This window comes from Ranitomeya variabilis, chromosome 4, assembly GCF_051348905.1.
Source record: "Ranitomeya variabilis isolate aRanVar5 chromosome 4, aRanVar5.hap1, whole genome shotgun sequence".
Taxonomy (NCBI): Eukaryota; Metazoa; Chordata; class Amphibia; order Anura; family Dendrobatidae; genus Ranitomeya; species Ranitomeya variabilis.
This window is the reverse complement of record NC_135235.1, coordinates 230,964,895-230,988,760: the sequence shown is the minus strand read 5'-3', so window position 1 is coordinate 230,988,760 and position 23,866 is coordinate 230,964,895. Positions and strand designations below refer to the sequence as shown.

General features: G+C 42.8%; 1 protein-coding gene across 1 annotated transcript; it reads left to right on the top strand.

Annotated features, from left to right (window-relative positions):
• Positions 1-219: 219 nt before the first annotated feature.
• Positions 220-23,635, top strand: LOC143767805 (uncharacterized). The gene is made up of 13 exons (XM_077256326.1): positions 220-240; positions 2,828-3,000; positions 7,337-7,390; positions 11,003-11,053; positions 11,902-12,119; positions 12,590-12,643; positions 13,112-13,165; positions 14,581-14,823; positions 15,088-15,171; positions 15,784-15,846; positions 19,014-19,271; positions 20,968-21,048; positions 23,401-23,635. The coding sequence occupies exons 1-13, from the start codon at positions 220-222 to the stop codon at positions 23,481-23,483; spliced, it is 1,437 nt and encodes a 478-aa protein (XP_077112441.1). The 3' UTR covers positions 23,484-23,635.
• Positions 23,636-23,866: the final 231 nt, after the last annotated feature.

Here is a 23,866-nt window from a genome sequence, read left to right as displayed (position 1 = left end):
CTTTGGTTATTGTTGACTTTGGCCATTTTCCACCCAAAAAATGGAAACAATTCACAAATAATGTAACCTCTGTGCTCTCTACTGAATCTCTACAAAATTGTTTATTTAGGGAAAACTCTGAAAATCCCGCAGACTGAAAACGTTTGTCATTCATTTCCAGGGTTAGAGTTTGTTACTTTGTGGTAGGAGAAGACTAATTTTCATTACATTTTTGCAAACATGACAATCTCTCCATCTGTGGTAAGTAAATCTACCAGGACAGACTCTCAGTATCAGAATATTTCACCTTTCAGTAGTTGTTCGGTGAACACATTTAGTGTTTTGTTTCAGTATCTTTTTCCACCCATGAGAATTTGGCGTCATATCATGCATGAAAAGCATTTTTTCACTTTTCTTGGAATCAGAAATACAATGATTCAATACATTTTTGTGCATAGATTACAACTACCACCACAATTTGCATACACAGATGTTGCCATTCTTATAGAAAGATATCACCATGCAGAAAGTCAACAAAAACTAGGAAATCTGTATAGTTACATCTCAAGATCCACATTATGGAATATCTTTCTGCATCATGATACCTTTGTCTTTGACCAGACCACTTCATCACCTCTCTTTTGTACCTGACTACTTCCTCACCATCTCTCCTATGGACTAGACCACTCCTTCACTAACTCTCCCATGGCCAAGACCACTTCTTCACCAAATTTCCTATGGACCAGACCGCTTCTTCATCAACTCTCATATGGACCTGACCACTTCCTCACCACTTTTCCTTTCGTCAAGACCACTTCTTCACCAGCTTTCCTATGGAACAGGCCAACTCTCCCATGGACCAGACCATTTCTTCACCAGCTCTCCTATGGACTAGACTTCTTTTTCACCACCTTTTCTTTGCTCCAGACCACTTCTTCCCCAGCTTTCCTATGGACCAGACCACTCCTTCACCAGCTCTCTCATAAAACAGATCATGTCTTCATCAGCTCCCCTATGGAGAAGACCACTTCTTCACCAACTCTCCCATGGACCAGACCACTTCTTCACCAAATTTCCTATGGACCAGACCTTTTCTTCATCAGCTCTCCTATGGACCTGACCACTTCCTTACCACCTTTCCTTTTGTCAAGACCACTTCTTCATCAGCTTTAGTATGGAACAGGCCAACTCTCCCATGGACCAGAGCACTTCTTCATCAGCTCTCCTATGGACTAGAAGTCTTTTTCACCTCTTCTTTGCTCCAGACGACTTCACCAGCTCTCCTATGGAATAGACCTCTTTTTCACAACCTTTTCTTTGCTCCAGACCACTCCTTCACCAGCTTTCCAATGGACCAGACTAACTCTCCAAAGGACCAGAGCACTTCTTCACCAGCTCTCCTATGGACTAGACCTCTTTTTCCCCACCAATTTACTTGGACCAGACCACTCCTTCACCAGATCTCACATGAACCAGACCAAGTCTTCATCAGCTCTCCTATGGACCAGACCACCTTTCATCAGTATTCCCCTAAGCTGTGCAATCTTCAAAGAAAAAAAGATCAAACAACTAACTATTGAGGTCAACACCCCACTAGAAATTAATTCACTGCCTATTTTGAGGCCTGATGGCACATAGCAAGGTGAGATACTAGAGTTATGGACCATCCTGATTGGGTCACCTTGTCGCGGTTGGATGGCTTCAGGCTCTTTTGATCAAAATTATGTCAACTAAAGCCCCCGTCTCACATAGCGAGATCGCTAGCGATATCGCTGCTGAGTCACAAGTTTTGTGACGCAACAGCGACCTCAGTAGCGATCTCGCTATGTGTGACACGTACCAGCGATCAGGCCCCTGCTGTGAGATCGCTGGTCGTGTCGGAATGGCCTGGACCTTTTTTTGGTCGTTGAGGTCCCGCTGACATCGCTGAATCGGTGTGTGTGACACCGATCCAGCGATGTCTTCACTGGTAACCAGGGTAAACATCGGGTTACTAAGCGCAGGGCCGCGCTTAGTAACCCGATGTTTACCCTGGTTACCAGCGTAAATGTAAAAAAAAACAAACAGTACATACTCGCCATCTGATGTCCGTCAGGTCCCTTGCCGTCCGCTTCCTGCTCTGACTGAGATCCGGCCGTACAGCGAGAGCGCAGCACAGCAGTGACGTCACCGCTGCGCTCTCGCTGTACGGCGGCTCAGTCAGAGCAGGAAGCAGACGGCAAGGGACCTGACGGACATCAGAAGGCGAGTATGTACTGTTTGTTTTTTTTTACATTTACGCTGGTAACCAGGGTAAACATCGGGTTACTAAGCGCGGCCCTGCGCTTAGTAACCCGATGTTTACCCTGGTTACCCGGGTGCTGCAGGGGGACTTCGGCATCGTTGAAGACAGTTTCAACGATGCCGAAGTCGTTCCCCTGATCGTTGGTCGCTGGAGAGAGCTGTCTGTGTGACAGCTCCCCAGCGACCACACAGCGACTTACCAACGATCACGGCCAGGTCGTATCGCTGGTCGTGATCGTTGGTAAATCGCTATGTGAGACGGGGCCTTAAGTTCCCTGTTATACCTGTGCTACTACTGATTACTAACTTACTGGAGGGTATCTATTCATTCTTTTTATTCTAGATTTTAACCACATGTCTGCCGGGCTCGGTGTTATACGGGCACTTCTGGCTCTATTTTGTGGCTCTGTATGAAGGTATTATGTGAACACAATATGGTAACTGAAAAACCCAAACTGTCTTCAAAGACCTAAAAAAATAATTTCCATGCAGACGACATCTAGCCCAGTGCTCGGCGAGTCACATTCAGCTTTAAGAATGGGATATGATCTTTCGTATGTTACAGCTGAGAGAGAAGTCTGATAAGTTCCTGTGGGCGTTTCACCTCAAAGTCCTCCCAAATCAGGAAGCTAAAAAAGAAAGTACAAGGCGACGCTATCAGAATATCAGACAGAAGAGCCTCCTGACAAGTGAAGAAGTGACAGCGGAGGTCGCACAGATCCCTGGACACCAGTGGCTGTAAGTCTTCTGCTCACCTGTCCGTCAGTCTGCAGTGTATTGGTATGAGGCGTTCTGCTACATATGTGGTCACACGTCCTCACACTTCAAAGGCGTTGTCCCTGTCAAAATGGCGCAGCTCTAGGCCTAGACGGTGGAGTTTTGGAACTATAAGGGACTCTGAGATTAATCCACGATCGATAGATAGATAGATAGATAGATAGATAGATAGATAGAAATAGATAGATGGATAGATAGTAACATAGTTATTAAGGTTGAAGGAAGACTTTAAGTCCATCTAGTTCAACCCATAGCCTAGCATGCCCTAACATGTTGATCCAGGGGAAGGCAAAAAAAACCCATGTGGTAAGAGTAAGCTCCATCATGGGGAAAAAAATTCCTTCCCGACCCCACATACGGCAATCAGACTAGTTCCCTGGATCAACGCCCTATCAAGGAATCTAATATATATACCCTGTAATATTATACTTTTCCAGAAGGGTATCCAGTCCCCTCTTAAATTGAAGCAATGAGTCACTCATTACAACATCATACGGCAGAGAGTTCCACAGTCTCACTGCTCTTACAGTAAAGAATCCGCGTCTGGTATTATGCTTAACCCCTTCCCGACATGTGACGGGATAGTACGTCACATGTCGGGACCCCCGCTTTGATGTGCGCTCCGGCGGTGAGCGCACATCAAAGTCGCGACATGTCAGCTGTTTTTTACAGCTGACATGTGCGCGCAATAGCGGCGGGTGAAATCGCGATCACCCGCCGCTATTAACTAGTTAAATGCCGCTGTCAAACTCAGACAGCGGCATTTAACTACCGCATCCGGCCGTGCGGCCGGATATGAGCGCATCGCCGACCCCCGTCACATGATCGGGGGTCGGCGATGCGTCAGGAAGGTAACCATAGAGGTCCTGGAGACCTCTATGGTTACTGATCGCCGGTGGCTGTGAGCGTCCCCCTGTGGTCGGCGCTCACAGCACACCTGCATTTTAGCTACATAACAGCGATCTGATGATCGCTGTTATGTAGCAGAGGCGATCGTGCTGTGCCTGCTTCTAGCCTCCCATGGAGGCTATAGAAGCATGGTAAAAGTTAAAAAAAAAAGTAAAAAAAAATGTGAAAAAAATAAAAAAAATATAAAAGTTTAAATCACCCCCCTTTCGCCCCAATCAAAATAAATCAATAAAAAAAAAACCCAACCTACACATATTTGGTATCGCCGCGTTCAGAATCGCCCGATCTATCAATAAAAAAAAAGCATTAACCTGATCGCTAAACGGCGTAATGAAAAAAAAAATCGAAACGCCAGATTTACGTTTTTTTGGTCGCCACGACATTGCATTAAAATGCAATAACGGACGATCAAAAGAACGTATCTGCACCAAAATGCTATCATTAAAAATGCCAGCTCGGCACGCAAAAAATAAGCCCTCACCCGACCCCAGATCACGAAAAATGGAGACGCTACGGGTATCGGAAAATGGCGCAATTTTATTTATTTATTTTTTTGCAAAGTTTGGAATTTTTTTTCACCACTTAGGTAAAAAACAACCTAGTCATGTTAGGTGTCTATGAACTCGTAATGACCTGGAGAATCACAATGGCAGGTCAGTTTTAGCATTTAGTGAACCTAGCAAAAAAGCCAAACAAAAAACAAGTGTGGGATTGCACTTTTTTTGCAATTTCACCGCACTTGGAATTTTTTTCCCTTTTTCTAGTACACGACATGGTAAAACCAATGATGTCGTTCAAAAGTACAACTCGTCCCGCAAAAAATAAGCCCTCACATGGCCAAATTGACGGAAAAATAAAAAAGTTATGGCTCTGGGAAGGAGGGGAGTGAAAAACGAATACGGAAAAACGGAAAATCCCACGGTCATGAAGGGGTTAAACCTTTTTTCCTCCAGACGTAGAGGATGCCCCCTTGTCCCAGATAGATGGATAGATAAATAATAAGTAGATAATAGATAGATAATAGATATATGATAGATGGATGATAATAGATAGATAATAGATAAATAATAGATAGATAGATAGATAGATAGATAGATAGATAGATAGATAGATAATAGATAGATAATAGAATGATAGATAATAGATAGATAATAGAATGATAGATAATAGGTAGATAATAGATTTTGTTCCCATTAAAGTAATTATACTCCTATGTCCCCACTAAAGTAAGAATATCCAAGTGTGCCACCAAAAAATAATAATGCTCCCAAAAAAATAATGCCCCCACACAGCATAAATTATACTTGACAGTGATTGGCTGCAGCGGGGATGTGCACTGCAGCTGAGGTATCACTACTGAATTCAAAACACATATATTGGAGCAATGGTGGAGGGCTGGAACTGAACATGGGGAGAGTAATATCTGTGTTGTTTTTTTGAGGGGGGATTACAAGATTTGTTAAAGTGGAAAACCCCTTTAAAATTGTGGAACTATGCAAAAATTACCTAATGGACCAACGCCATTAAGGGTTCTCACCAAAATAAACACTAAAATCCTATAAACATGGAAGCACATGAGCCGTAAGTAAAAAAAGGAGCACCCCAACGTGCATTTCGCGTACAGCTTCTGGGTGCTCGTTTGGCTGCAATACAAGTCTGTGTTTACCCTTGTACACTGGTATTTCCAGCTTTTGTGCTATGCTGCTCACAATTGAGCCTATCCTTTATACATCTAAGGCTTACTTTAGAAACAATTTTTTCAATGAATGATTCACTTACGCAATTGTGTTTCCTATTCTGTCCCAGTGGCTATTCGCCTGTAGCCCATATGCCATATTAATTTCTCTCTTTTGCAGGCACCTGCTTGGGAGATATATTGTCATGATCCAGTCCGGGGTTTGTTTCTGATTATTCTCTCCATGGGATGGTCATGTGGGGGTTAATCTTCCCTGCCTCGTTTTGGTTTCTGGCTATTTCAGTCCGCTGTTACCTGCTAGCAGTGTCAGTTATAGTTCCGGTCTCTGGCTTGAGCAGTTGACCCTGTTACACCCTGATTTATCCTCTGCCCGTTTACTTAGGTCCCGTTCCTGTGTTCCCCTGTGACTTCACTCGTTGTTGTACTCGCTCTCCGTATTGTGATCCCTTGGTATTTGACTCGGCTTGTTCTCTGACCCATTTTACTGTCTTGCATTTCTGGCTTTCCTGCTCCCGATTGGCTCTGACTTCTTTGGCTGGTTTCCGACTACGCGTATTGCTGTGACCTCTGGTACTTCATTCCCTCTCTGTTGCTGACCCGGCCTTGTCTGACTACTCTTTCGCCACCTAGTGGCTCCTGCCTGCTGCTCTGTGATTTCAGTGTGAGTGTACCCGTTTGCCTTCACCAGCACCCCCTGGTGGAGGTTGTGTGCTACTGCACTGCAGCAGGCATTATATATATATTTTTATATATTATACATTCTCCAACAGAGAACTCTTCATGTCATTTCCTTTCATATAATTTTTGCGGTAGGGCTTTTAACCCACCATATACTTGTATTTGTGACCGATATACATTTATTTCTACATTGCGGCTGTCAGACTCATCACCATTTAGTCATTAACGTCAGTTGTACTTTATGATTTTTGCCTGATTTTGATATTCGCCTTTTTATGTTTTTATACATATTCTATATGACTTGATTATTGTAATAAAGAATTGAAGTTTTTTACTTACAGCTCATATACAAAAAGTAACACTACGGAAGCAAACGAAAAGGCACGAACTCAGTGATGATGCAAGTTTTGTTCCCTGCACACTACTTTGTGCTGAACTTTGCAGCCCAGAATATGACATTTGCCCTATAGAAACACTGCGGGTGTTTGCTGTCTTGTCGCTATGCTGTCAGGGATTTTCTGGTTTCCACCTTCTATTAATAACACACACTATGAGTAATCAGTGAAGATTTAATTCTATAGTGAAATGACTGCCCTGGGTAATGCATACTGTATATTTTCCTCATCTTGGTTAGTGCGTTGTCCGCAGGGCACTGTGTGTTTGAAATAGTTTAAAGTCCACTAACATTTTTTTTTTATTTTTATCAAGGGTTCAGGATGCTACTTTTTCATGCTCTATACTGCAGCTCTGCTCCATTAGGACACACCTATAATTAGTAAACTCCTGAGGTCCATCTAGTGGTGGCAGCAGGAAGTCAAGAAGTTACTTTTATAATTTTATTCTCCACCTATCTAATGAAATTATGATAAAAGCTGTAGACTCGTAGGTATACTCTGAAGGTGTAATGCTCTTTGAGATGCCATGATAGAATATCTATAATATCTAGAATTCAGATGATGAGAAAAGAACTGGGGAGGTTTAGTAATTTTATCTTTTACTCTATTTTCTCAGCAGATATTCTGCAGACATGGCCATAATTGCTGATGATTCTCCTTCCAAGGAAAAAGAGTAAGTGGTCAGAAAGGAGATAGGAAAGTGATCATCGCACTGAAGATATCGCTATAAGACCTGGACATACACTATAAGGAGAACAACATTGATACATTTCTTTAACAAAGAACAGTCTTCTTCTTCAGCCTCATCGCCCCCAATGTATAACATATAACATTCAGCCCCTCGCTGCTGGTCCAAAACTTCCGGCTCCTCAACCCCAATACATAATTTTCATTTTACACCTCGCCCCCAATGTATAACTTCGGGCCCCTAGCCTCAGGTGTATAACTTCTGGCCCTACCCCCTGGTGTATAACTTCCGATCCCTCGCCCCAGCTGTATAACTTTTGTCCCTTTCCCCCAATTTATAATTTCCGGTCTCTCACCCCAGTGTATAACTTCTGGCCCCTCGCCTCAGGTGTATAACTTCCGGCCCCTCACCTCAGGTGTATAACTTCTGGCCCTACCTCTTGGTGTATAACTTCCAGTCCCTCGCCCCTGGTGTATAACTTCCGGTCCCTCGCCCCTGGTGTATAACTTCCCGTCCCTCGCCCCTGGTGTATAACTTCCGGTCCCTCGCCTCAGGTGTATAATTTCTGGTCTCTTACCCCAGTGTATAACTTCTGGCCCCTCGCCTCAGGTGTATAACTTCTGGCCCCTCAGCCCTTTTGTATAACTTCTGGCCCGTCGCCACAGGTGTATAACTTCTGGCCCTTCGCCCCAGCTGTATAACTTCTGTCCCTTTCCTCCGGTGTATAAATTCCGGTCTCTCACCCCAGTGTATAACTTCTGGCCCCTCGCCTCAGGTGTCTAAATTCTGGCCCTTCCCCCTGGTGTATAACTTCGGCCCCCCACCATGCCATTTGCCTTTATCATGTGACAGAGTGGCCGGTGGTGCAGAGTTCCTGATACCAGCGCAATCCTGTAATAAGAGCCACTGGGGTATTATGCCCATTCATGACTTTTCTTCCCTCCTGAATCTGCCACCATTACCTATGAGTGATATTATTGAGAAGTCGAAGGAACCGCAGCAACTCAGCCATGAAGTGGGACCCCGTAATGCTACAGAGCGGGGGCCGAGTGTGAAGGAGCAGAAAAGTCACCACCGTCCTGCTGACCCCATAACTGCAGAGTCCAGATCTCCTCTGGTATAAACACTGTGCCACCCTTCATGGCTGAGCAGCTGCATGCAGCCGTACATCACCAAGCACAATGACGAGCGTCGGATGGAGTGGTGTAAAGCCGCCACCGCTGGGCTCTGGAGGAGACGTGTTCTGTGCAGTGACGGATCACACTTCTCTATCTGCGTCTGATGGAGGAGTCTGGGTTTGGTGATTCCAGGAGGACGTTCCCCCTGACTGCATTGTGCCCCCTGTACAAATGATGGAGGAGGATAATGCTATGGGCTGTTATCAGTGGGCGGCTGCGGACCCTTAGCTCCAGTCAGGGCCAGTTTTAGGCAAAGTGGGGCTAACATATTGTACATCACACAGAAGCATTTCGGTTGTATTTACCTGCGCTGATCTCAGGCCACTAACTGAGTTTGATCGACAATATTGAAATTGTTCAATGCTTGTTTCCCAGCCTATTTCCACAGTCTGAGAAAGAATGATGGGGACAGAATGATCACTAATAGATCACTAACAGATCACCATACAGTATCATGTTATCAGCAGAAAATCTACAGTTTACACCGGCGATGTGCTGCTGAGAACAAGGATTTCTGTTCCGGCATAAACAATCCAATTATTCGATGAATAGGCAGCATTTTGCTTGTTTAGTATAATACACTCCATAGTCCTTCATATAATATAATGTGCCCCATAGTCCTCCATATAGTATAATGCACTCAGTCCTCCATATAGTATTATACACTTCCCATAGTCCTCCATATAGTATAATACACTCTTCATAGTCCTCCATATAGTATAATACACTCCTCATAGTCCTCCATATAGTATAATACACTCCTCATAGTCCTCCATATATTAAAATACACTGCTCAGTCCACCACATAGTATAATACACTCTTCATAGTGCTACATATAGTATAATGCACCACCTTAGTCATCCATGTAGTACAATTCTCTTCCCATAGTATAATGCACCCCATAGTTCTTCGTATAGTATAATGTATTCTCCATAGTCCTCGATACAGTATAATGCAGCCCACATATAGTATAATGCAGCCACCCCATAGAGCATAATGCAGCTACCCAACAGAGTATAATGGTAAATGCAACCACCCCACAGAGTATAATGTGACCCCCATAGAATATAATGCAGCCCCCCTCATATAGTATAATGTAGCCCCATTAAAGTATGATGCAATCACCCCTCATAGAATATAAATATAATACAGCCCCCCATAGAATATAATGCAGCCCCCCTCATATAGTATAATGTAGCCCACTCAGAGTACGATGCAATCACCCCTCATAGAATATAAATATAATACAGCCCCCATAGAATATAATGTAGCCCCATCAAAGAGTATGATGCAATTCTCCCTCATAAAATCTAATACAGCCCCCCATAGAATATAATGTAGCCCCCCATAGAATATAACATAGCCCACCTCCCCATAGTATATAATGTAGCCCCACATAGAATATAATGTACCCCATAGTATATAACACAGCTTTCCCCATAGAATATAATGTATAATGTACCCCCCATAGTATATAACACAGCCACATAGTATATAACACAGCTTCCCCCATAGAATATAATATACCCCTGATAGTATATAACACAGCCTCCCCCATAGAATATAACATACCCCCCAAATAGTATATAACACAGCCTACCTCATGGAATATAATATACCCCCACAGAATATAATATACCCCCATAGTATATAACACAGCCTCCCCAATAGAATAGAATATACCCCCCAATAGTATATAACACAGCCTCCCCCATAGAATATAATATACCCCATAGTATATAGCACAGCCCGCATAGTATATAACACAGCCTCATATTATATAGCACAGCCCACATAGTATATAGCACAGCCCTCATAGTATATAACACAGCCCTCATAGTATATAGCACAGCTCGCACAGCATATAGCGCAGACCGCATAGTATATAAACACAGCCCGCATAGTATATAAACACAGCCCGCATAGTATATAGCACAGCCCTCATAGTATATAGCACAGTCTGCACAGTATATAGCACAGCTGATGGGGAATCTTAATCTTCAGCACAAGACATTGTGGACAACTGTAGCTTCAGCTTTGTGAGAGTAGTTTGAGAAGACCCTTATCTGCTCCTCATGACTGTGCCCAGTGCACAAGCCCCATACAGATATGGGGGGACATGAGCGGCCGCAGAGTCTGGACCTCAGCCCCATCCAACACCTAAAATGGAGATTGTGAGCCCGGACCCCCCAACAACAGGGTCTGACCTCACAAATAATCCTGTGGATGAAGGTACAAAAATTCCCACAAATGCCTCCAAAATCTTGTAGAATTGGTTGGGCATGTAGCTAGCATTTTTTGGAAGCAGTGTCTTGCCTTACATTTGTATATGATACATGTGGTTATTATTGTATAAGGAGCGATGGTTCTCACTATATACTTTATATACTTTGTGTTTCACTTGTTTTTCCTCCACAGAAGTTCTGTAGACATCACTGTGACTGCGAATGAGCCACCTGCCAATGAGGGGTAAGGGAACATCTCCAATAGGTAATATCTTCTATCTGTCAAAACCAGAAACCACTTAAATATATGAAAACATTTCTAACTTTCCAGGGCCTTCTTTGAGCATTTATTAAAGTTGGTAACCAGGTTGAAGGAGCCCCCTTTTCAGGACCCTGGTCTATTAAAACAGTAGAGAAGTTTCTCCTATTTTTCTGAGGACCTGGCATGTCATTACTCTAAATGAGCACAGTGTAATACTTTATTTCACCTGCGGGGGTGCTGCAGGGATATTCAGCACTTGCTGGTAAATTTCCAGTGTAATACTTTATTCTACCTGCGGGGGTGCTGCAGGGATATTCAGCACTTGCTGGTAAATTTCCAGTGTAATACTTTATTCTACCTGCGGGGGTGCTGCAGGCATATTCAGCACTTGCTGGTAAATTTCCAGATTTCAGTCGATCACTGGGGTGAAATCAGCTGATCATCATGCACAAAAAAAAACGATTGTCCAAAGGAGACAACCCATTTAGGATCCATTATGGGATAAGTTGTAGACTGGACCTAGATGAGGTTGTAGAGATCAAATATCTTGACTTTTCTCAGACACTTGATTTCAGATAGATACAGGATGCTGAGTGGCGTAAAGTGTGTACAGAAGAGAAAACAAGAAGTCATCAATGAGAAATACTCAGATTGGGGTATCGACACGAGTCAGGACCACACGGGTCAGAATTAGGTTCTTGGCTCCATCTTTCATAGTGGTGGTGGCTCCATCTTTCATAGTCGTGGTGTCCCATAACCGATGAAGTCGCGACTTCCTGAAATGTCATGCAGATAATGAGGATTCTATCTTGTGTTGCCATTTTTTGAAGGTTTTGCACAGACGAAATCCTAAACGTCAGTCAGCAACCTTGCACCATTGAGCAGGATCCCGACAAGGAACCTTTACCACCCCTAGAAATAACCTCAGAGCCAGAGGCCTCTGGTCTACTGCCGGTTGAAACAAAGGTGAAGAAGAAGAGGCAGAGGAAAAGGAAAAGCAAAAAGATAAAGGCAGTGGTGCTCGTCAAGGGTCCACGTCCAAGACCAGGTAAGCTCTTCAGGCAAAATCCAACTCAAAAATTGGAGAAAGCCAAAGTAGATGAGACCTGGGTGAAGCAGAAGACATTTGACCCAATGTTGTTTATTGGTAGAACATTGTGGAGCCCAGCCATTCATTATATACCACAATGGTGTCATCTACAGATCCCTATGAGAATGATGGTGGTGCTGGTTGGAGTGGGACTTATTGAATTTCCCACTTTGGGGCTGGTTTGTACCCTTGAGCTGGATGTTTGAGGAACCCATAAATGGTTTAATGTCTTTGATGTCCCTGAAACAATTGCCTTTTTTGCACCCCTGATAATTGGATCCTGTGTTTGCCCGATTTTCTGACGTGAGCTATGGGTCATTTCCTGATGCCGCCTTCAAATCATTGGATCATCGTTGAAAATCATGTGGATATATGAGATTTTTACTACTGATTCTCTTCTCTTCATAATTGGTATTTTTTCACTATAGGTAGCTTGTCTGGAAAATTTCATCTTACGTTGCCTAAAAAAGCCGTCAGAAACGGTAAGTCATCAAAGAATTTCAGCCTTTGGCCACCGTTCTGCAGAGTTTAATGGGTAGCTGGGCTTTCCTTCAGGCAAAGGTTTAATTATTTGACCTGTCCCTGGATCCAAATATCATGGTGAAGGCTGGTGTTTGCTATTGTCACCACCTCCCTATGGCACATGACTCGCCAGTCACCATGTGGCTACACCACACATTAACGGCACTGTCCCAGAGATCCCCACTGTCTGTGCCGTATGGTAACTAGAACCAAGACCACCAGCTTCTGTCGTCAGTGGTCATCAACACTCCTACAGTACAGTACAGTTTTTATATTTTTGGTTGACTCTCCAAATCGAGGTGCGGGTAGATGATCCTATAATATATTGCTGTAAAGGGTCGGGGTCAAATGTAACAAGAGGATTGTGCTCAAGATGAAGATCTGTCCAGTCCGAGCCATAGTTACTAATCAGCGTTCCTTATTTGCAGGATTTTTCTTCATTGCCCTCTGCTCCGTTCTTAGATACCAGCTGGCTCAGTCTGGTAAGTACCGCATATGTTTTAGAGTCTCTTTTCTGTTGCTTACTTCTCTGCTCGTTCGTCACACCCATAAAACTCAGTCATGACCACTTCTTTTTTAACTCAATGGTGCAGGAGGTGGCCAAGAATTGGCATGTAGGGGATCATTGGAAAGTATTTTGGTTTGACTGCTGCACATCTGTACATATTTTCTCTACTATATTCAGTTAGACTGGCACACTTTTTTAGATGTCATTCAGGACAAGCTAAATTAATTTACTAAAAGGGCTCTGAAACTGCAGACTGCGCTCAGAATACTAATGTGCAACTCCAGCAGCAGCTCTCCTGGTCACCTGCAGCGCTTCTTCCCTACAGAAAGCTCTTCCCCCTCTAGAGACTTTTCTCCTCTCCAAAAGTTTTCTTCCTGTCCAGCTTCTATACAGAAGCTCTTCTTCCACCAGAAATTGATCTCTTGTCCAGCAGATCTTCTGTCCCTGCAACTTTCCTAACCGAAGCTGTTCTCCCACCGGCCTCTCTTTCCTACAGCAGCTTTATTCTCTGTCAAAGCTCTTCCACCTCCAGCAACTCCTATCATGTCCTGCAGCTTCCTTCTGCAGCAGCTCTTTCCCCCAACTCCGCTCATGTCCTGCAGCTTCCTTCTGCAGCAGCTCTCTTCCCCCGCAGCGTCTCTCATGTCCAGCATCTTCCTTCCACTGCAGCTCTCTTCCCCACAATGTCTCTCCTGTCCAGCAGCATTTTTCTCCAGCAGCTCTCTTCCCCACAACTGCTATCCTGTCCTGCAACCCCCTTATCCAGCAGTTCTCTTCATAAGTTATCTCCTATCCTGCAACTCCCTTCTCCAGTAGCTCTCTTCCCACAACCTCTCTCGTCCAGCAGCTTTCTTCTGCAGCAGCTCTCTTCCCCACATCTCTCATGTCCAGCAGCTTCCTTCTGCAGAAGCTCTCTTCCCCACAACATCGCTCATATCCAGCAGCTTCCTTCCGTACAGCTCTCTTTGCCATGTGCAGCATCTTCCTTCTGCAGCAGCTCTCTTCCCCATCTCTCATGTCCAGCAGCTTCCTTCTGCAGCAGCTCTCTTCCCCGTCTCTCATGTCCAGCAGCTTCCTTCTGCAGCAGCTCTCTTCCCCATCTCTCATGTCCAGCAGCTTCCTTCTGCAGCAGCTCTCTTCCCCACAACTTCTCTCATGTCCAGCAGCTTCCTTCTGCAGCAGCTCTCTTCCCCACAACATCTCATGTCCAGCAGCTTCCTTCTCTTCTCATTTTGCAGCTCTTCTTTCATCTACAATCTCTTATCCAGGACGCCTCTTTTGTCTCTATTCCATCTAACTCTTGCTATTTCAGAATTTTCCATGTGTTTATTACAATGGTTGATTTCAATTCAATGACTAATATATTTGCTCTTTACTTTCCTCCGTCAGCGATCATTTGTACACAGTCTGTTCCAGTGCCGAATTGTCCCTTAACTCTCATCCATAATGATCAGAGGTACACTTTCCAAAACCCGACATTATGTCCAGAAAATATCCACATCTCTGATTCCTGCGCTGCTTGTTTTGAAGAAACATCTCTCCTTAAGATTATCTGTAACAGTGCTGCCGATATAGAGATTTGGGGCGAACCGAGAACACGACATATGACCTTCATAAAAATAACCTCTGAAGGTAAAACTGTTACTTTGTGGGAACAATAAAAACTTATTTTTTGTTATTGTGTCAGAAATTCTGGGAAAACGTTGTGACAAGTAAATAGCTCCTACCACATCTCTCTAAAAAGGGTAGTCATCTGGATTTTGTAGATCAGGCAGTGTAAAATCTGCCATGGTGGTGGCCATTTTATGACCACCAAGATTTCCCAGTATTAGGGTATAAAAAATAAACACATTTTTTACCTAATTAATGTTAAAAAAAAATATTTATTTTTTTTAGCGACAGGTTGCAACTACTTTGTGAACAGTCTGAAACTCCGGAGGAAGAGATCCACAGAACGGAGTCTTGGCGCTGATCTGAAAGGTGAAGATCTCTGTAGATTTGCTATAACTTTATTGTCTGAGAGTTTTCCCATCATAGTATTTTCATATAATTATTATTTAATGGCCTTCGGCTCCATCTCGAGCCATGGCAATTTGATGGATGAACGATCTGTAAGTGGTGACACATTACTAGCATCTACCGTTACTGATCGGGTCAGGACCATGGAGGAGCCTTGGAATGAAAGGGTTTGAGCGTTCTCTTCTGGGTCATCTGTCTGTAAAATAACACAACACCATCCACAAGACTGGAGCTGTGCTAAGGATGACGGGAGTGCACGGAGAAAAGATGAAGGCGCCCCAACCCCTCCATTCTGAGAGTCATGGACGGAAGGATGGAAATTGTACATTCAATCAATACATGAGATGTCGCAGTTACCAACATGAGGGCGGCACGCTGTGGGGATGTGAGCGGTATCTGTAGGTCCTCAGCTCTCATTCACATTACTAATGCTCCAGTGTATCCCAGCTGTCCCACTGCCTCCATCTGTGCCATAGACACCATACAACATGGGAACAACCTGACCACACTGAGAAAAGACAATGTAACTCACACGTTATTTATCCAATGCAACATTGTATCATTTACTCCCAGGAAATAGAGAGAGATCCGTGGGGGAGAAAAAAGGGAACCTGATACCTGATACATATGATGATGGTACGCACGGATCTATTATCTGTCTATCATCTATCTATTATTTATCTATTATCTATCATCTATCTATTATCTATCTATTATCTATCATCTATCTTTTATCTATCATCTATCTATTATCTATCTATCTATCTATTATCTATCTTTATCTATCTTTTATCTATCATCTATCTATTATCTATCTATCTATCTATCATCTATCTATCTATCTATCTATCTATCTATCTATCTATCTATCTATCTATTATCTATCTATTATCTATCTTTATCTATCTTTTATCTATCATCTATCTATTATCTATCTATCTATCATCTATCTATCTATCTATCTATCTATCTATTATCTATCTATTATCTATCTTTTATCTATCATCTATCTATCTATTATCTATCTATCTTTTATCTATCATCTACCTATCTATCATCTATCTATCTATTATCTATTATACACTCACCGGCCACTTTATTAGGTACACCATGCTAGTAACGGGTTGGACCCCCTTTTGCCTTCAGAACTGCCTCAATTCTTCGTGGCATAGATTCAACAAGGTGCTGGAAGCATTCCTCAGAGATTTTGGTCCATATTGACATGATGGCATCACACAGTTGCTGCAGATTTGTCGGCTGCACATCCCAAAGATGCTCCATACAAGGCAGGATGGATCCATGCTTTCATGTTGTTTACGCCAAATTCTGACCCTACCATCCGAATGTCGCAGCAGAAATCGAGACTCATCAGACCAAGCAACGTTTTTCCAATCTTCTACTGTCCAATTTCGATGAGCTTGTACAAATTGTAGCCTCAGTTTCCTGTTCTTAGCTGAAAGGAGTGGTACCCGGTGTGGTCTTCTGCTGCTGTAGCCCATCTGCCTCAAAGTTCGACGCACTGTGCGTTCAGAGATGCTCTTAGGCCTACCTTGGTTGTAACGGGTGGCGATTTGAGTCACTGTTGCCTTTCTATCAGCTCGAACCAGTCTGCCCATTCTCCTCTGACCTCTGGCATCAACAAGGCATTTCTGCCCACAGAACTGCCGCTCACTGGATTTTTTTTCTTTTTCGGACCATTCTCTGTAAACCCTAGAGATGGTTGTGCGTGAAAATCCCAGTAGATCAGCAGTTTCTGAAATACTCAGACCAGCCCTTCTGGCACCAACAACCATGCCACGTTCAAAGGCACTCAAATCACCTTTCTTCCCCATACTGATGCTCGGTTTGAACTGCAGGAGATTGTCTTGACCATGTCTACATGCCTAAATGCACTGAGTTGCCGCCATGTGATTGGCTGATTAGAAATTAAGTGTTAACAAGAAGTTGGACAGGTGTACCTAATAAAGTGGCCAGTGAGTGTATATCTATTATATATCTTTTATCTATCTTTTATCTATTATCTATCTATCTATCTATCTATCTATCTATCTATCTATCTATCTATCTATCTATCATCTATCTATCTATTATCTATCTATTATCTATCTTTTATCTATTATCTATTATCTATCTTTTATCTATCTATTATCTATATATCTATTATCTATCTTTCTATCATCGATTTATTATCTATCTATTATTTGTCTGTTATCTATCATTCATTTATCTATATAGTTATTATCTATTACAGTTGTGCGCAAAAGTTTACATACCCCGGCAGATTATTTGCTTTCTTGGCTTTTTTCTGAGAATATGAATGATAACCAAAACTTTTTCTCCACTCATAGTTCGTGGTTGGGTGAAGCCATTTATTGTCAAACTACTGTGTTTTCTCTTTTTAAGTCATAATGACTACACATTGATTTTGGTGTTATCATTCATATTCTCTGAAAAAAGGCCAAGAAAGCAAAAATTCTGCCGGGGTATGTAAACTTTTGAACACAACTGTATCTATCTATCTATCTATCTATCTATCTATCTATCTATCTATCTATCTATCTATCTATCTATCTATCTATCTATCTATCTATCATCTATCTATCATTCACCTATTATCTATCTATTATCTATCTATTATCTGTGTATTCTCATTTTTATATATACTGTAAGAAGGCAGGACGGGAGGTAAGAACCTGGAGGGCAGATCTGTGTTACTGAGATGGTGTATTTTTTTACTGGATTTTAGGGACACGATTTAGAAGTGACCAAAAGATCCTTTTGAGAATGGTCGTTCTTATATTCCAGTCTGGGTCTTACTTGCCTAATAAAATGCACCTGGTCTAGATCAGGTAGGAGTATTGTGCTGAGGCTGGAGAAAGACAGAGCTGGTGGATAGTCTGTACTGCTGCCTGAGAGGTTCCTGTAATACCAAGTTCATGAGATTGTTTGATTTACTTTCGATCATCCAGAGAGAGGACTGTTTGGCAATTTATTTGTGCTAAAGAAAGGATTGTTAGGTTATTTGTGCTGAAGAAAGGATTGTTTGGTTATTTGTGCTAAAGAAAGGATTGTTTGGTTATTTGTGCTGAAGAAAGGACTGTTTAGTTATTTATTTGTGCTGAAGAAAGGACTTTTTGGTGCCTGTGCATGCCCAAGTGACTACCAGGGAGCACAAACCCCTACAATACACATTCGATTTCTGTGACTACATCAGACACTTCTTCAGTAACTGAACCATCTGCTACATCTTGCCGAGTTAATGTCTTTATTTGTTCTTTAGGGTGTTGTACAATTGGCCCACGCATTTAATTAAGTATCTACATTATAAACTCTTAATAAATCATCAACCAGTGTCATCCACAAGTGTGCTAAGCTTTATCTTGGCACTAAACACATGTTCCTGGGGCAGGAGTTTTTTGGCTCTGCCCTCTGCCCTTATTGACTTATGATTGGCTTTTTTTGAGCTTGAAATTGCTCCTGACTGGAAACAATAGATCATATTAATCTGCAAAGGTAGAAAGATTTTAGGATAAAGGATTTTTTTTAACCATATAAATGTAACCACCTTTTGGGGACCTGAGTTATTGGGGACTCCTCTTTCTGCTCTTTTCTTCTTCGTCTCATTTTTTTTATCCACTATTTGCCATTTTGATCGGCACAACAAGATCAAGGACCCCCAATTCTGTAGTCCGAATTCCCCTTTAAGTGCATTCCACCCAAAACAGAAACCTACGGGAGGGCTCTGTCTCTATTACTACACCATACATGACTACGTATAACTTCTGCTCTTCTTTTTCTTGTAGAAGTCTGTACTATTACCGTCCCGGTCACTGATTTCCCAATTGTCATCAGGGAAGATGTCCATTCCGACTCTCTTAATGAAGCCACATTTTGTCCCGAGAGTGTTGAAGTCTTGAAGAATTACTACTACGCTTGTTTTAAAAACTTGACGTTGCTGAAAATTTCCTACAGAAAAAATAGAAATGAAGATCTTGAATCTTTTTGGGTTGAACATGGGAAAGGACGAGGCACGAGTGATCTTGTGGATATGAATTCTGCAGGTATGAGATGGACATCAAGGTGGGTCGTACTAAATAGGCTCAGTAGACCAGGTCTTCAGGCATTGACAGGTCCAAAGGTCCTTTAACAAGGACCAGACATAGGGGAGAAAGAGATGGACAGTGGTGCTAACCGTTTTCATGATGGACTCAAGATGAGATGGTTCATTGCAAGTCAGGACTTCCAGATTGCCCCAAGTAACCCTAATCTCAGGCAGGAGAAGGTCCATAACTTACTATATGGGCATCCAATAAGCCTTGTAAAATTGGGCACTGAAAAAGAAGGTGCAAAAGTAATTCTCATTATGGGCACCTCAGGAAGACCTAAGGTTTTAGTCATGAATGAGGTACAACAGAAGAAGGTGTCCATTTTTATCCATCCATGCCAAGTTCTTCTGCCCGTTGGTTAGCATACTGAAAGGCACATTAGTTCTTACGGACTTTATTGGAAGCCATAAAGTGTCCTTAAAACAGTTCATAAAGCGACAGGTCTCATAGATTGTTCCAAATCTTCCCAATTGGAGGAAAAAGTCCATAATCTATCGAACGATATATAAAAAGGTTCCTGAGTGCAGATTGTGTTTGTATCCAACACCCAACAAGTCATGCCAAACAAGTCATTCCAAACAAGCCAAGAGGTCATCACAGCTAAATAGGGTGCAAAGCTGTTTCTCGTGATGAATCAATATAGGCAGTGTTACGTTTTCCACGGTATGTAGGCTTGAACAAGAACCTCTGAGAAAGTTCTTATTTTGACAACAACTTGGCAATTTTAATGAATGAGACAACCCCTTTATTAGGTTGCTAGCAGGTATGAAGGACCAGATCTCCCTCCATGCCGACTGCTTGTGTCCATTGATTGAACCACATGTGGTCTAAAGAAATAGCTTATTTTCCTTCTGAAGATCTGTCAAGTCCTAGGGAATCTTAGTCAAAACTGGGCAAAATAGCTCTCCTCCAGAAGAAAACTTCCCCAACAGTCCCGATACATTGACGACTACCCTGTAACTCAATCGAAAGGCAACCTCTCATGTCCAATAGCACCACTGTCCTTCAGATATAAAGTTAATGTGCAGGTTAATAGTGCTCTGTAGTTGCCTAGCCTCAGTGCTGACAGTGTGGCACCTGGGAGAAAATGAATTTAATTTCTTCCAGGAGCCGCCAGCTTTCAGTCACAGAGGCGCAGCTACAGGTTCTGCTTACAGCACAGAGAACGGTGGCTCTAAGCATGCCCCGACACTGACAGACAGCCGTTTCTGCACCATGAGCTCAGTCAGTCAGTGCCAGGGCGTGCTTGCAGTCACCACTCTCTGTTCTATAAGCGGTGACTGTAGCCACACCTCTATGACTGAAAGCCGTCAGCTCCTGAAAAAAAGCAAAGCTCATTTTCTCCCAGGTGCCGCACTTTCAGTTCAGCAGCTACGCACCTTAATAAAGCTACTAACCTGCAGATTAACCCCATATCTGCAGGTAAATAACTTATCCCACCTGACAGGTTCACATTTAAGACCCCTTAAAAATGACTTTGGCTTCCAGTCAAAGATTTCTCCAATTGTTCAACTGTTTTTGTCTGGATTATCCAATATATTGGTGTATTCTCGAGGTCTAGAGAACTTCTAGGAATTAATACTGTCCCTGCCACCAAGAAGTCTCAATATCCGAACTCATAGTCTAATGAGAATTATTTTTATCATTGCAGTGTGTCACAAAGTCGCACCGGATGTGAGCCATATACAAAGTCGCCAGTCTGATGGTGGCACATCTACCGAGAACACTGCCGGTGAGGACACCACTGGGATGGCTTGTGGGATTTAATATTAAAATATAGAATTTCCAACCCAACGATCCCCACCTTTCCTGTCCTGATGTTTTGCTGGTTGCCCACCAATCTTTGTACTTCCTGCTTAGCCAAAATCTGGACTACGCAAGAAGTGGAGATCGGTGGGGACCCGGGAAATGTGAGCACTGGAAGGGTATGGAAATTGGGAATTAGAGGAGTTTCTCTTTACTATTTTATGCTTTCTGAATGTTATTTATCTATTTTTTTTAAAGTGGTTGGACAACTCTTTAATATTAATTTTTAAACTACAGGTAGCAAAGGATGATCGTTTCAGTACATCGGTATACTCGTAATTCCAATTGTCTTTTTTGCTGCCATTTTTGTGTTTGCGGTAAGTAATACATCCTTTGTAGCAGAAATGGGAACTACGGTACATAAGCTGCTATATATTAAAGTCACTACTTTATTTTTATAAATGTATTTTGGACATCATTTTGTGGCACCGTAGTGGCTTCGGTCATCCATCATGTGCGGACCTGAGCTCAGTAGCATCATGGTCACCGGTAAGCACATCGCAGTCCGTGCTCGGGTCGTGAATGTGTTACGCTGACCATTATTAATAAACATCAGTATTATTGATCCTCCTGAAGGACTCTGCAGCTTTCCTGTCCAAACATTGTCAGCTACTATAGAAGAATGTGACCAGACCTTTCCATTAGTCTGTACAGGAGGCTGGAGGACAGGTCCGGTGTTCTGTATGTCCCCGAAGAACAGTTGGCTTATTGGAGGAAAATCAACAGACTAATTTCAGCACAGTGCCAATCAGCTGCTCAAAAGCCATCAGGATAGTGTTTCATATTTGAGGATTATTCCCATTTGGGACATTTATGGCTTATTGTTAGGATGAGTATATGAGAGTCCCACTGCTGTGACCACATCAATCTTGAAAAGATCCATCTTGCAACTTTTGACGATCCCGCAGAGGTAGAAAGAACCGTGCACCAAGAGCTCATTCTCAAGATAGATGTGGTTTCCCAGCCTTGGGATATCTTATGAATTTGCCCGAATGGGACAACTCCTTGGACAGAGATATGATCTTAAGCTATATAGAGTATTGATTTACAAATACTGTGTCCTAAAGTTGGAAAACTACAAACAAAATGGACTTGGAGAACTTTTTTTTAAACTGAAAAATATCTGAAACATACAAGGCTCATCTGTGGGACCCTCAACTTTTGGTACCGTCACACTTAGCAACGCTGCAGCGATACAGACAACGATGCCGATCGCTGCAGCGTCGCTGCGTGGTCGCTGGAGAGCTGTCACACAGACCGCTCTCCAGCGACCAACGATGCCGAAGTCCCCGGGTAACCAGGGTAAACATCGGGTTGCTAAGCGCAGAGCCGCGCTTAGTAACCCGATGTTTACCCTGGTTACCAGCGTAAAATGTAAAAAAAACAAACAGTACATACTCACATTCGCGTCCCCCAGCGTCTGCTTCCTGCACTGACTGAGCGCCGGCCCTAACAGCAGAGCGGTGACGTCACCGCTGTGCTGTACTTTCACTTTACGGCCCTGCGCTTAGCAACCCGATGTTTACCCTGGTTACTAGTGTAAAACATCGCTGGTATCGTTGCTTTTGGTGTCAAACACGACGATACACGCCGGTCTGACGACCAAATAAAGTTCTGAACTTTCTTCAACGACCAGCGATATCACAGCAGGATCCTGATCGCTGCTGCCTATCACACTCAACGATATCGCTATCCAGGATGCTGCAACGTCACGAATCGCTAGCGATATCGTTTAGTGTGAAGGTACCGCAGTGGAGGTACCAAGACCACTGGGCATCAATTTATGGCAGTTGTAGACCATAATGGAGAGGGGGACAACACTGTCCAAGCTGTGTGATTGGTGTTCTGGGAAGGAAAGTGTTACATAGCGTACTAATGAGCAGCTCTACAGACTTGCAGGGTTTGGAGCTTCGTACCTTTATAATCCCCGGATCGCACACCATAGAGGACCAGTGGTGGCACATCGGGAGCATCATTGCGCTCATGAAGATGGAGAATCAAGTATACTTTCTGCACGGAAGTCAAATGGAATCTGAAAGGTCATAGTGAGAAGAGATGTGATACATCTACGAGACCATTGCCCGGATCCTGATATGGAGACCTATGTGGATTTCTCCCTCCATTAAACATTGATGTTCGTCAACTGTGTTACTGCGTTGCGAGGAGTCATCACAATGGCCAACTTATAACCGTATCTCATAAATTTTCAGAATTTTGCAATATTCGAGGTTCTAATTCTAATGCAAGAATAATGTGATGTCCTATTTTTGTATTGCAGTGACCTCCGCAGGGAATTCCCAGACGGACCTCCGCCGGTCCAACGTTCTGGTCATCGAACAATGTCTCATCTTTATTTCATAGTTTTGCTTTATATTATTAGCTATTGTAGTACTGATGCCAAGCGTCTCACTCCTAGAATATTTATCATGTCTAGTTTTCCAAAGTATCTCAAGATAAATCCAACCCAACCACATAGACCTGGAATACGTGGTGGACATCTGGCATCTTCTGGTGACTGACGCGTGAATATATGAAGGTGTCTGGTGATAGAAGGTTCTCTCTGCTGCAGAAAATACTACCTCTCAGACTTGTTTTAGGTTTTTTGAAGAAGACTAGATATATTTATCGTATAAAAACAATTTTTGGTGAAAAGGATCATAGATGGAGAAATAACTTGGACATAGAAAGCTGCTGATTGGCTGCTCACTATCATTTTTGGAGTCCACCTTTAAAAGTGGAATATA

Coding starts and splice junctions, on each gene's coding strand:
- LOC143767805 (XM_077256326.1), top strand. CDS start 220: ATGACAATCTCTCCATCTGTG. Junction 241..2,827: donor TGACAATCTCTCCATCTGTG/GTAAGTAAATCT, acceptor CGTATGTTACAG/CTGAGAGAGAAGTCTGATAA. Junction 11,054..11,901: donor GAGCCACCTGCCAATGAGGG/GTAAGGGAACAT, acceptor CATTTTTTGAAG/GTTTTGCACAGACGAAATCC.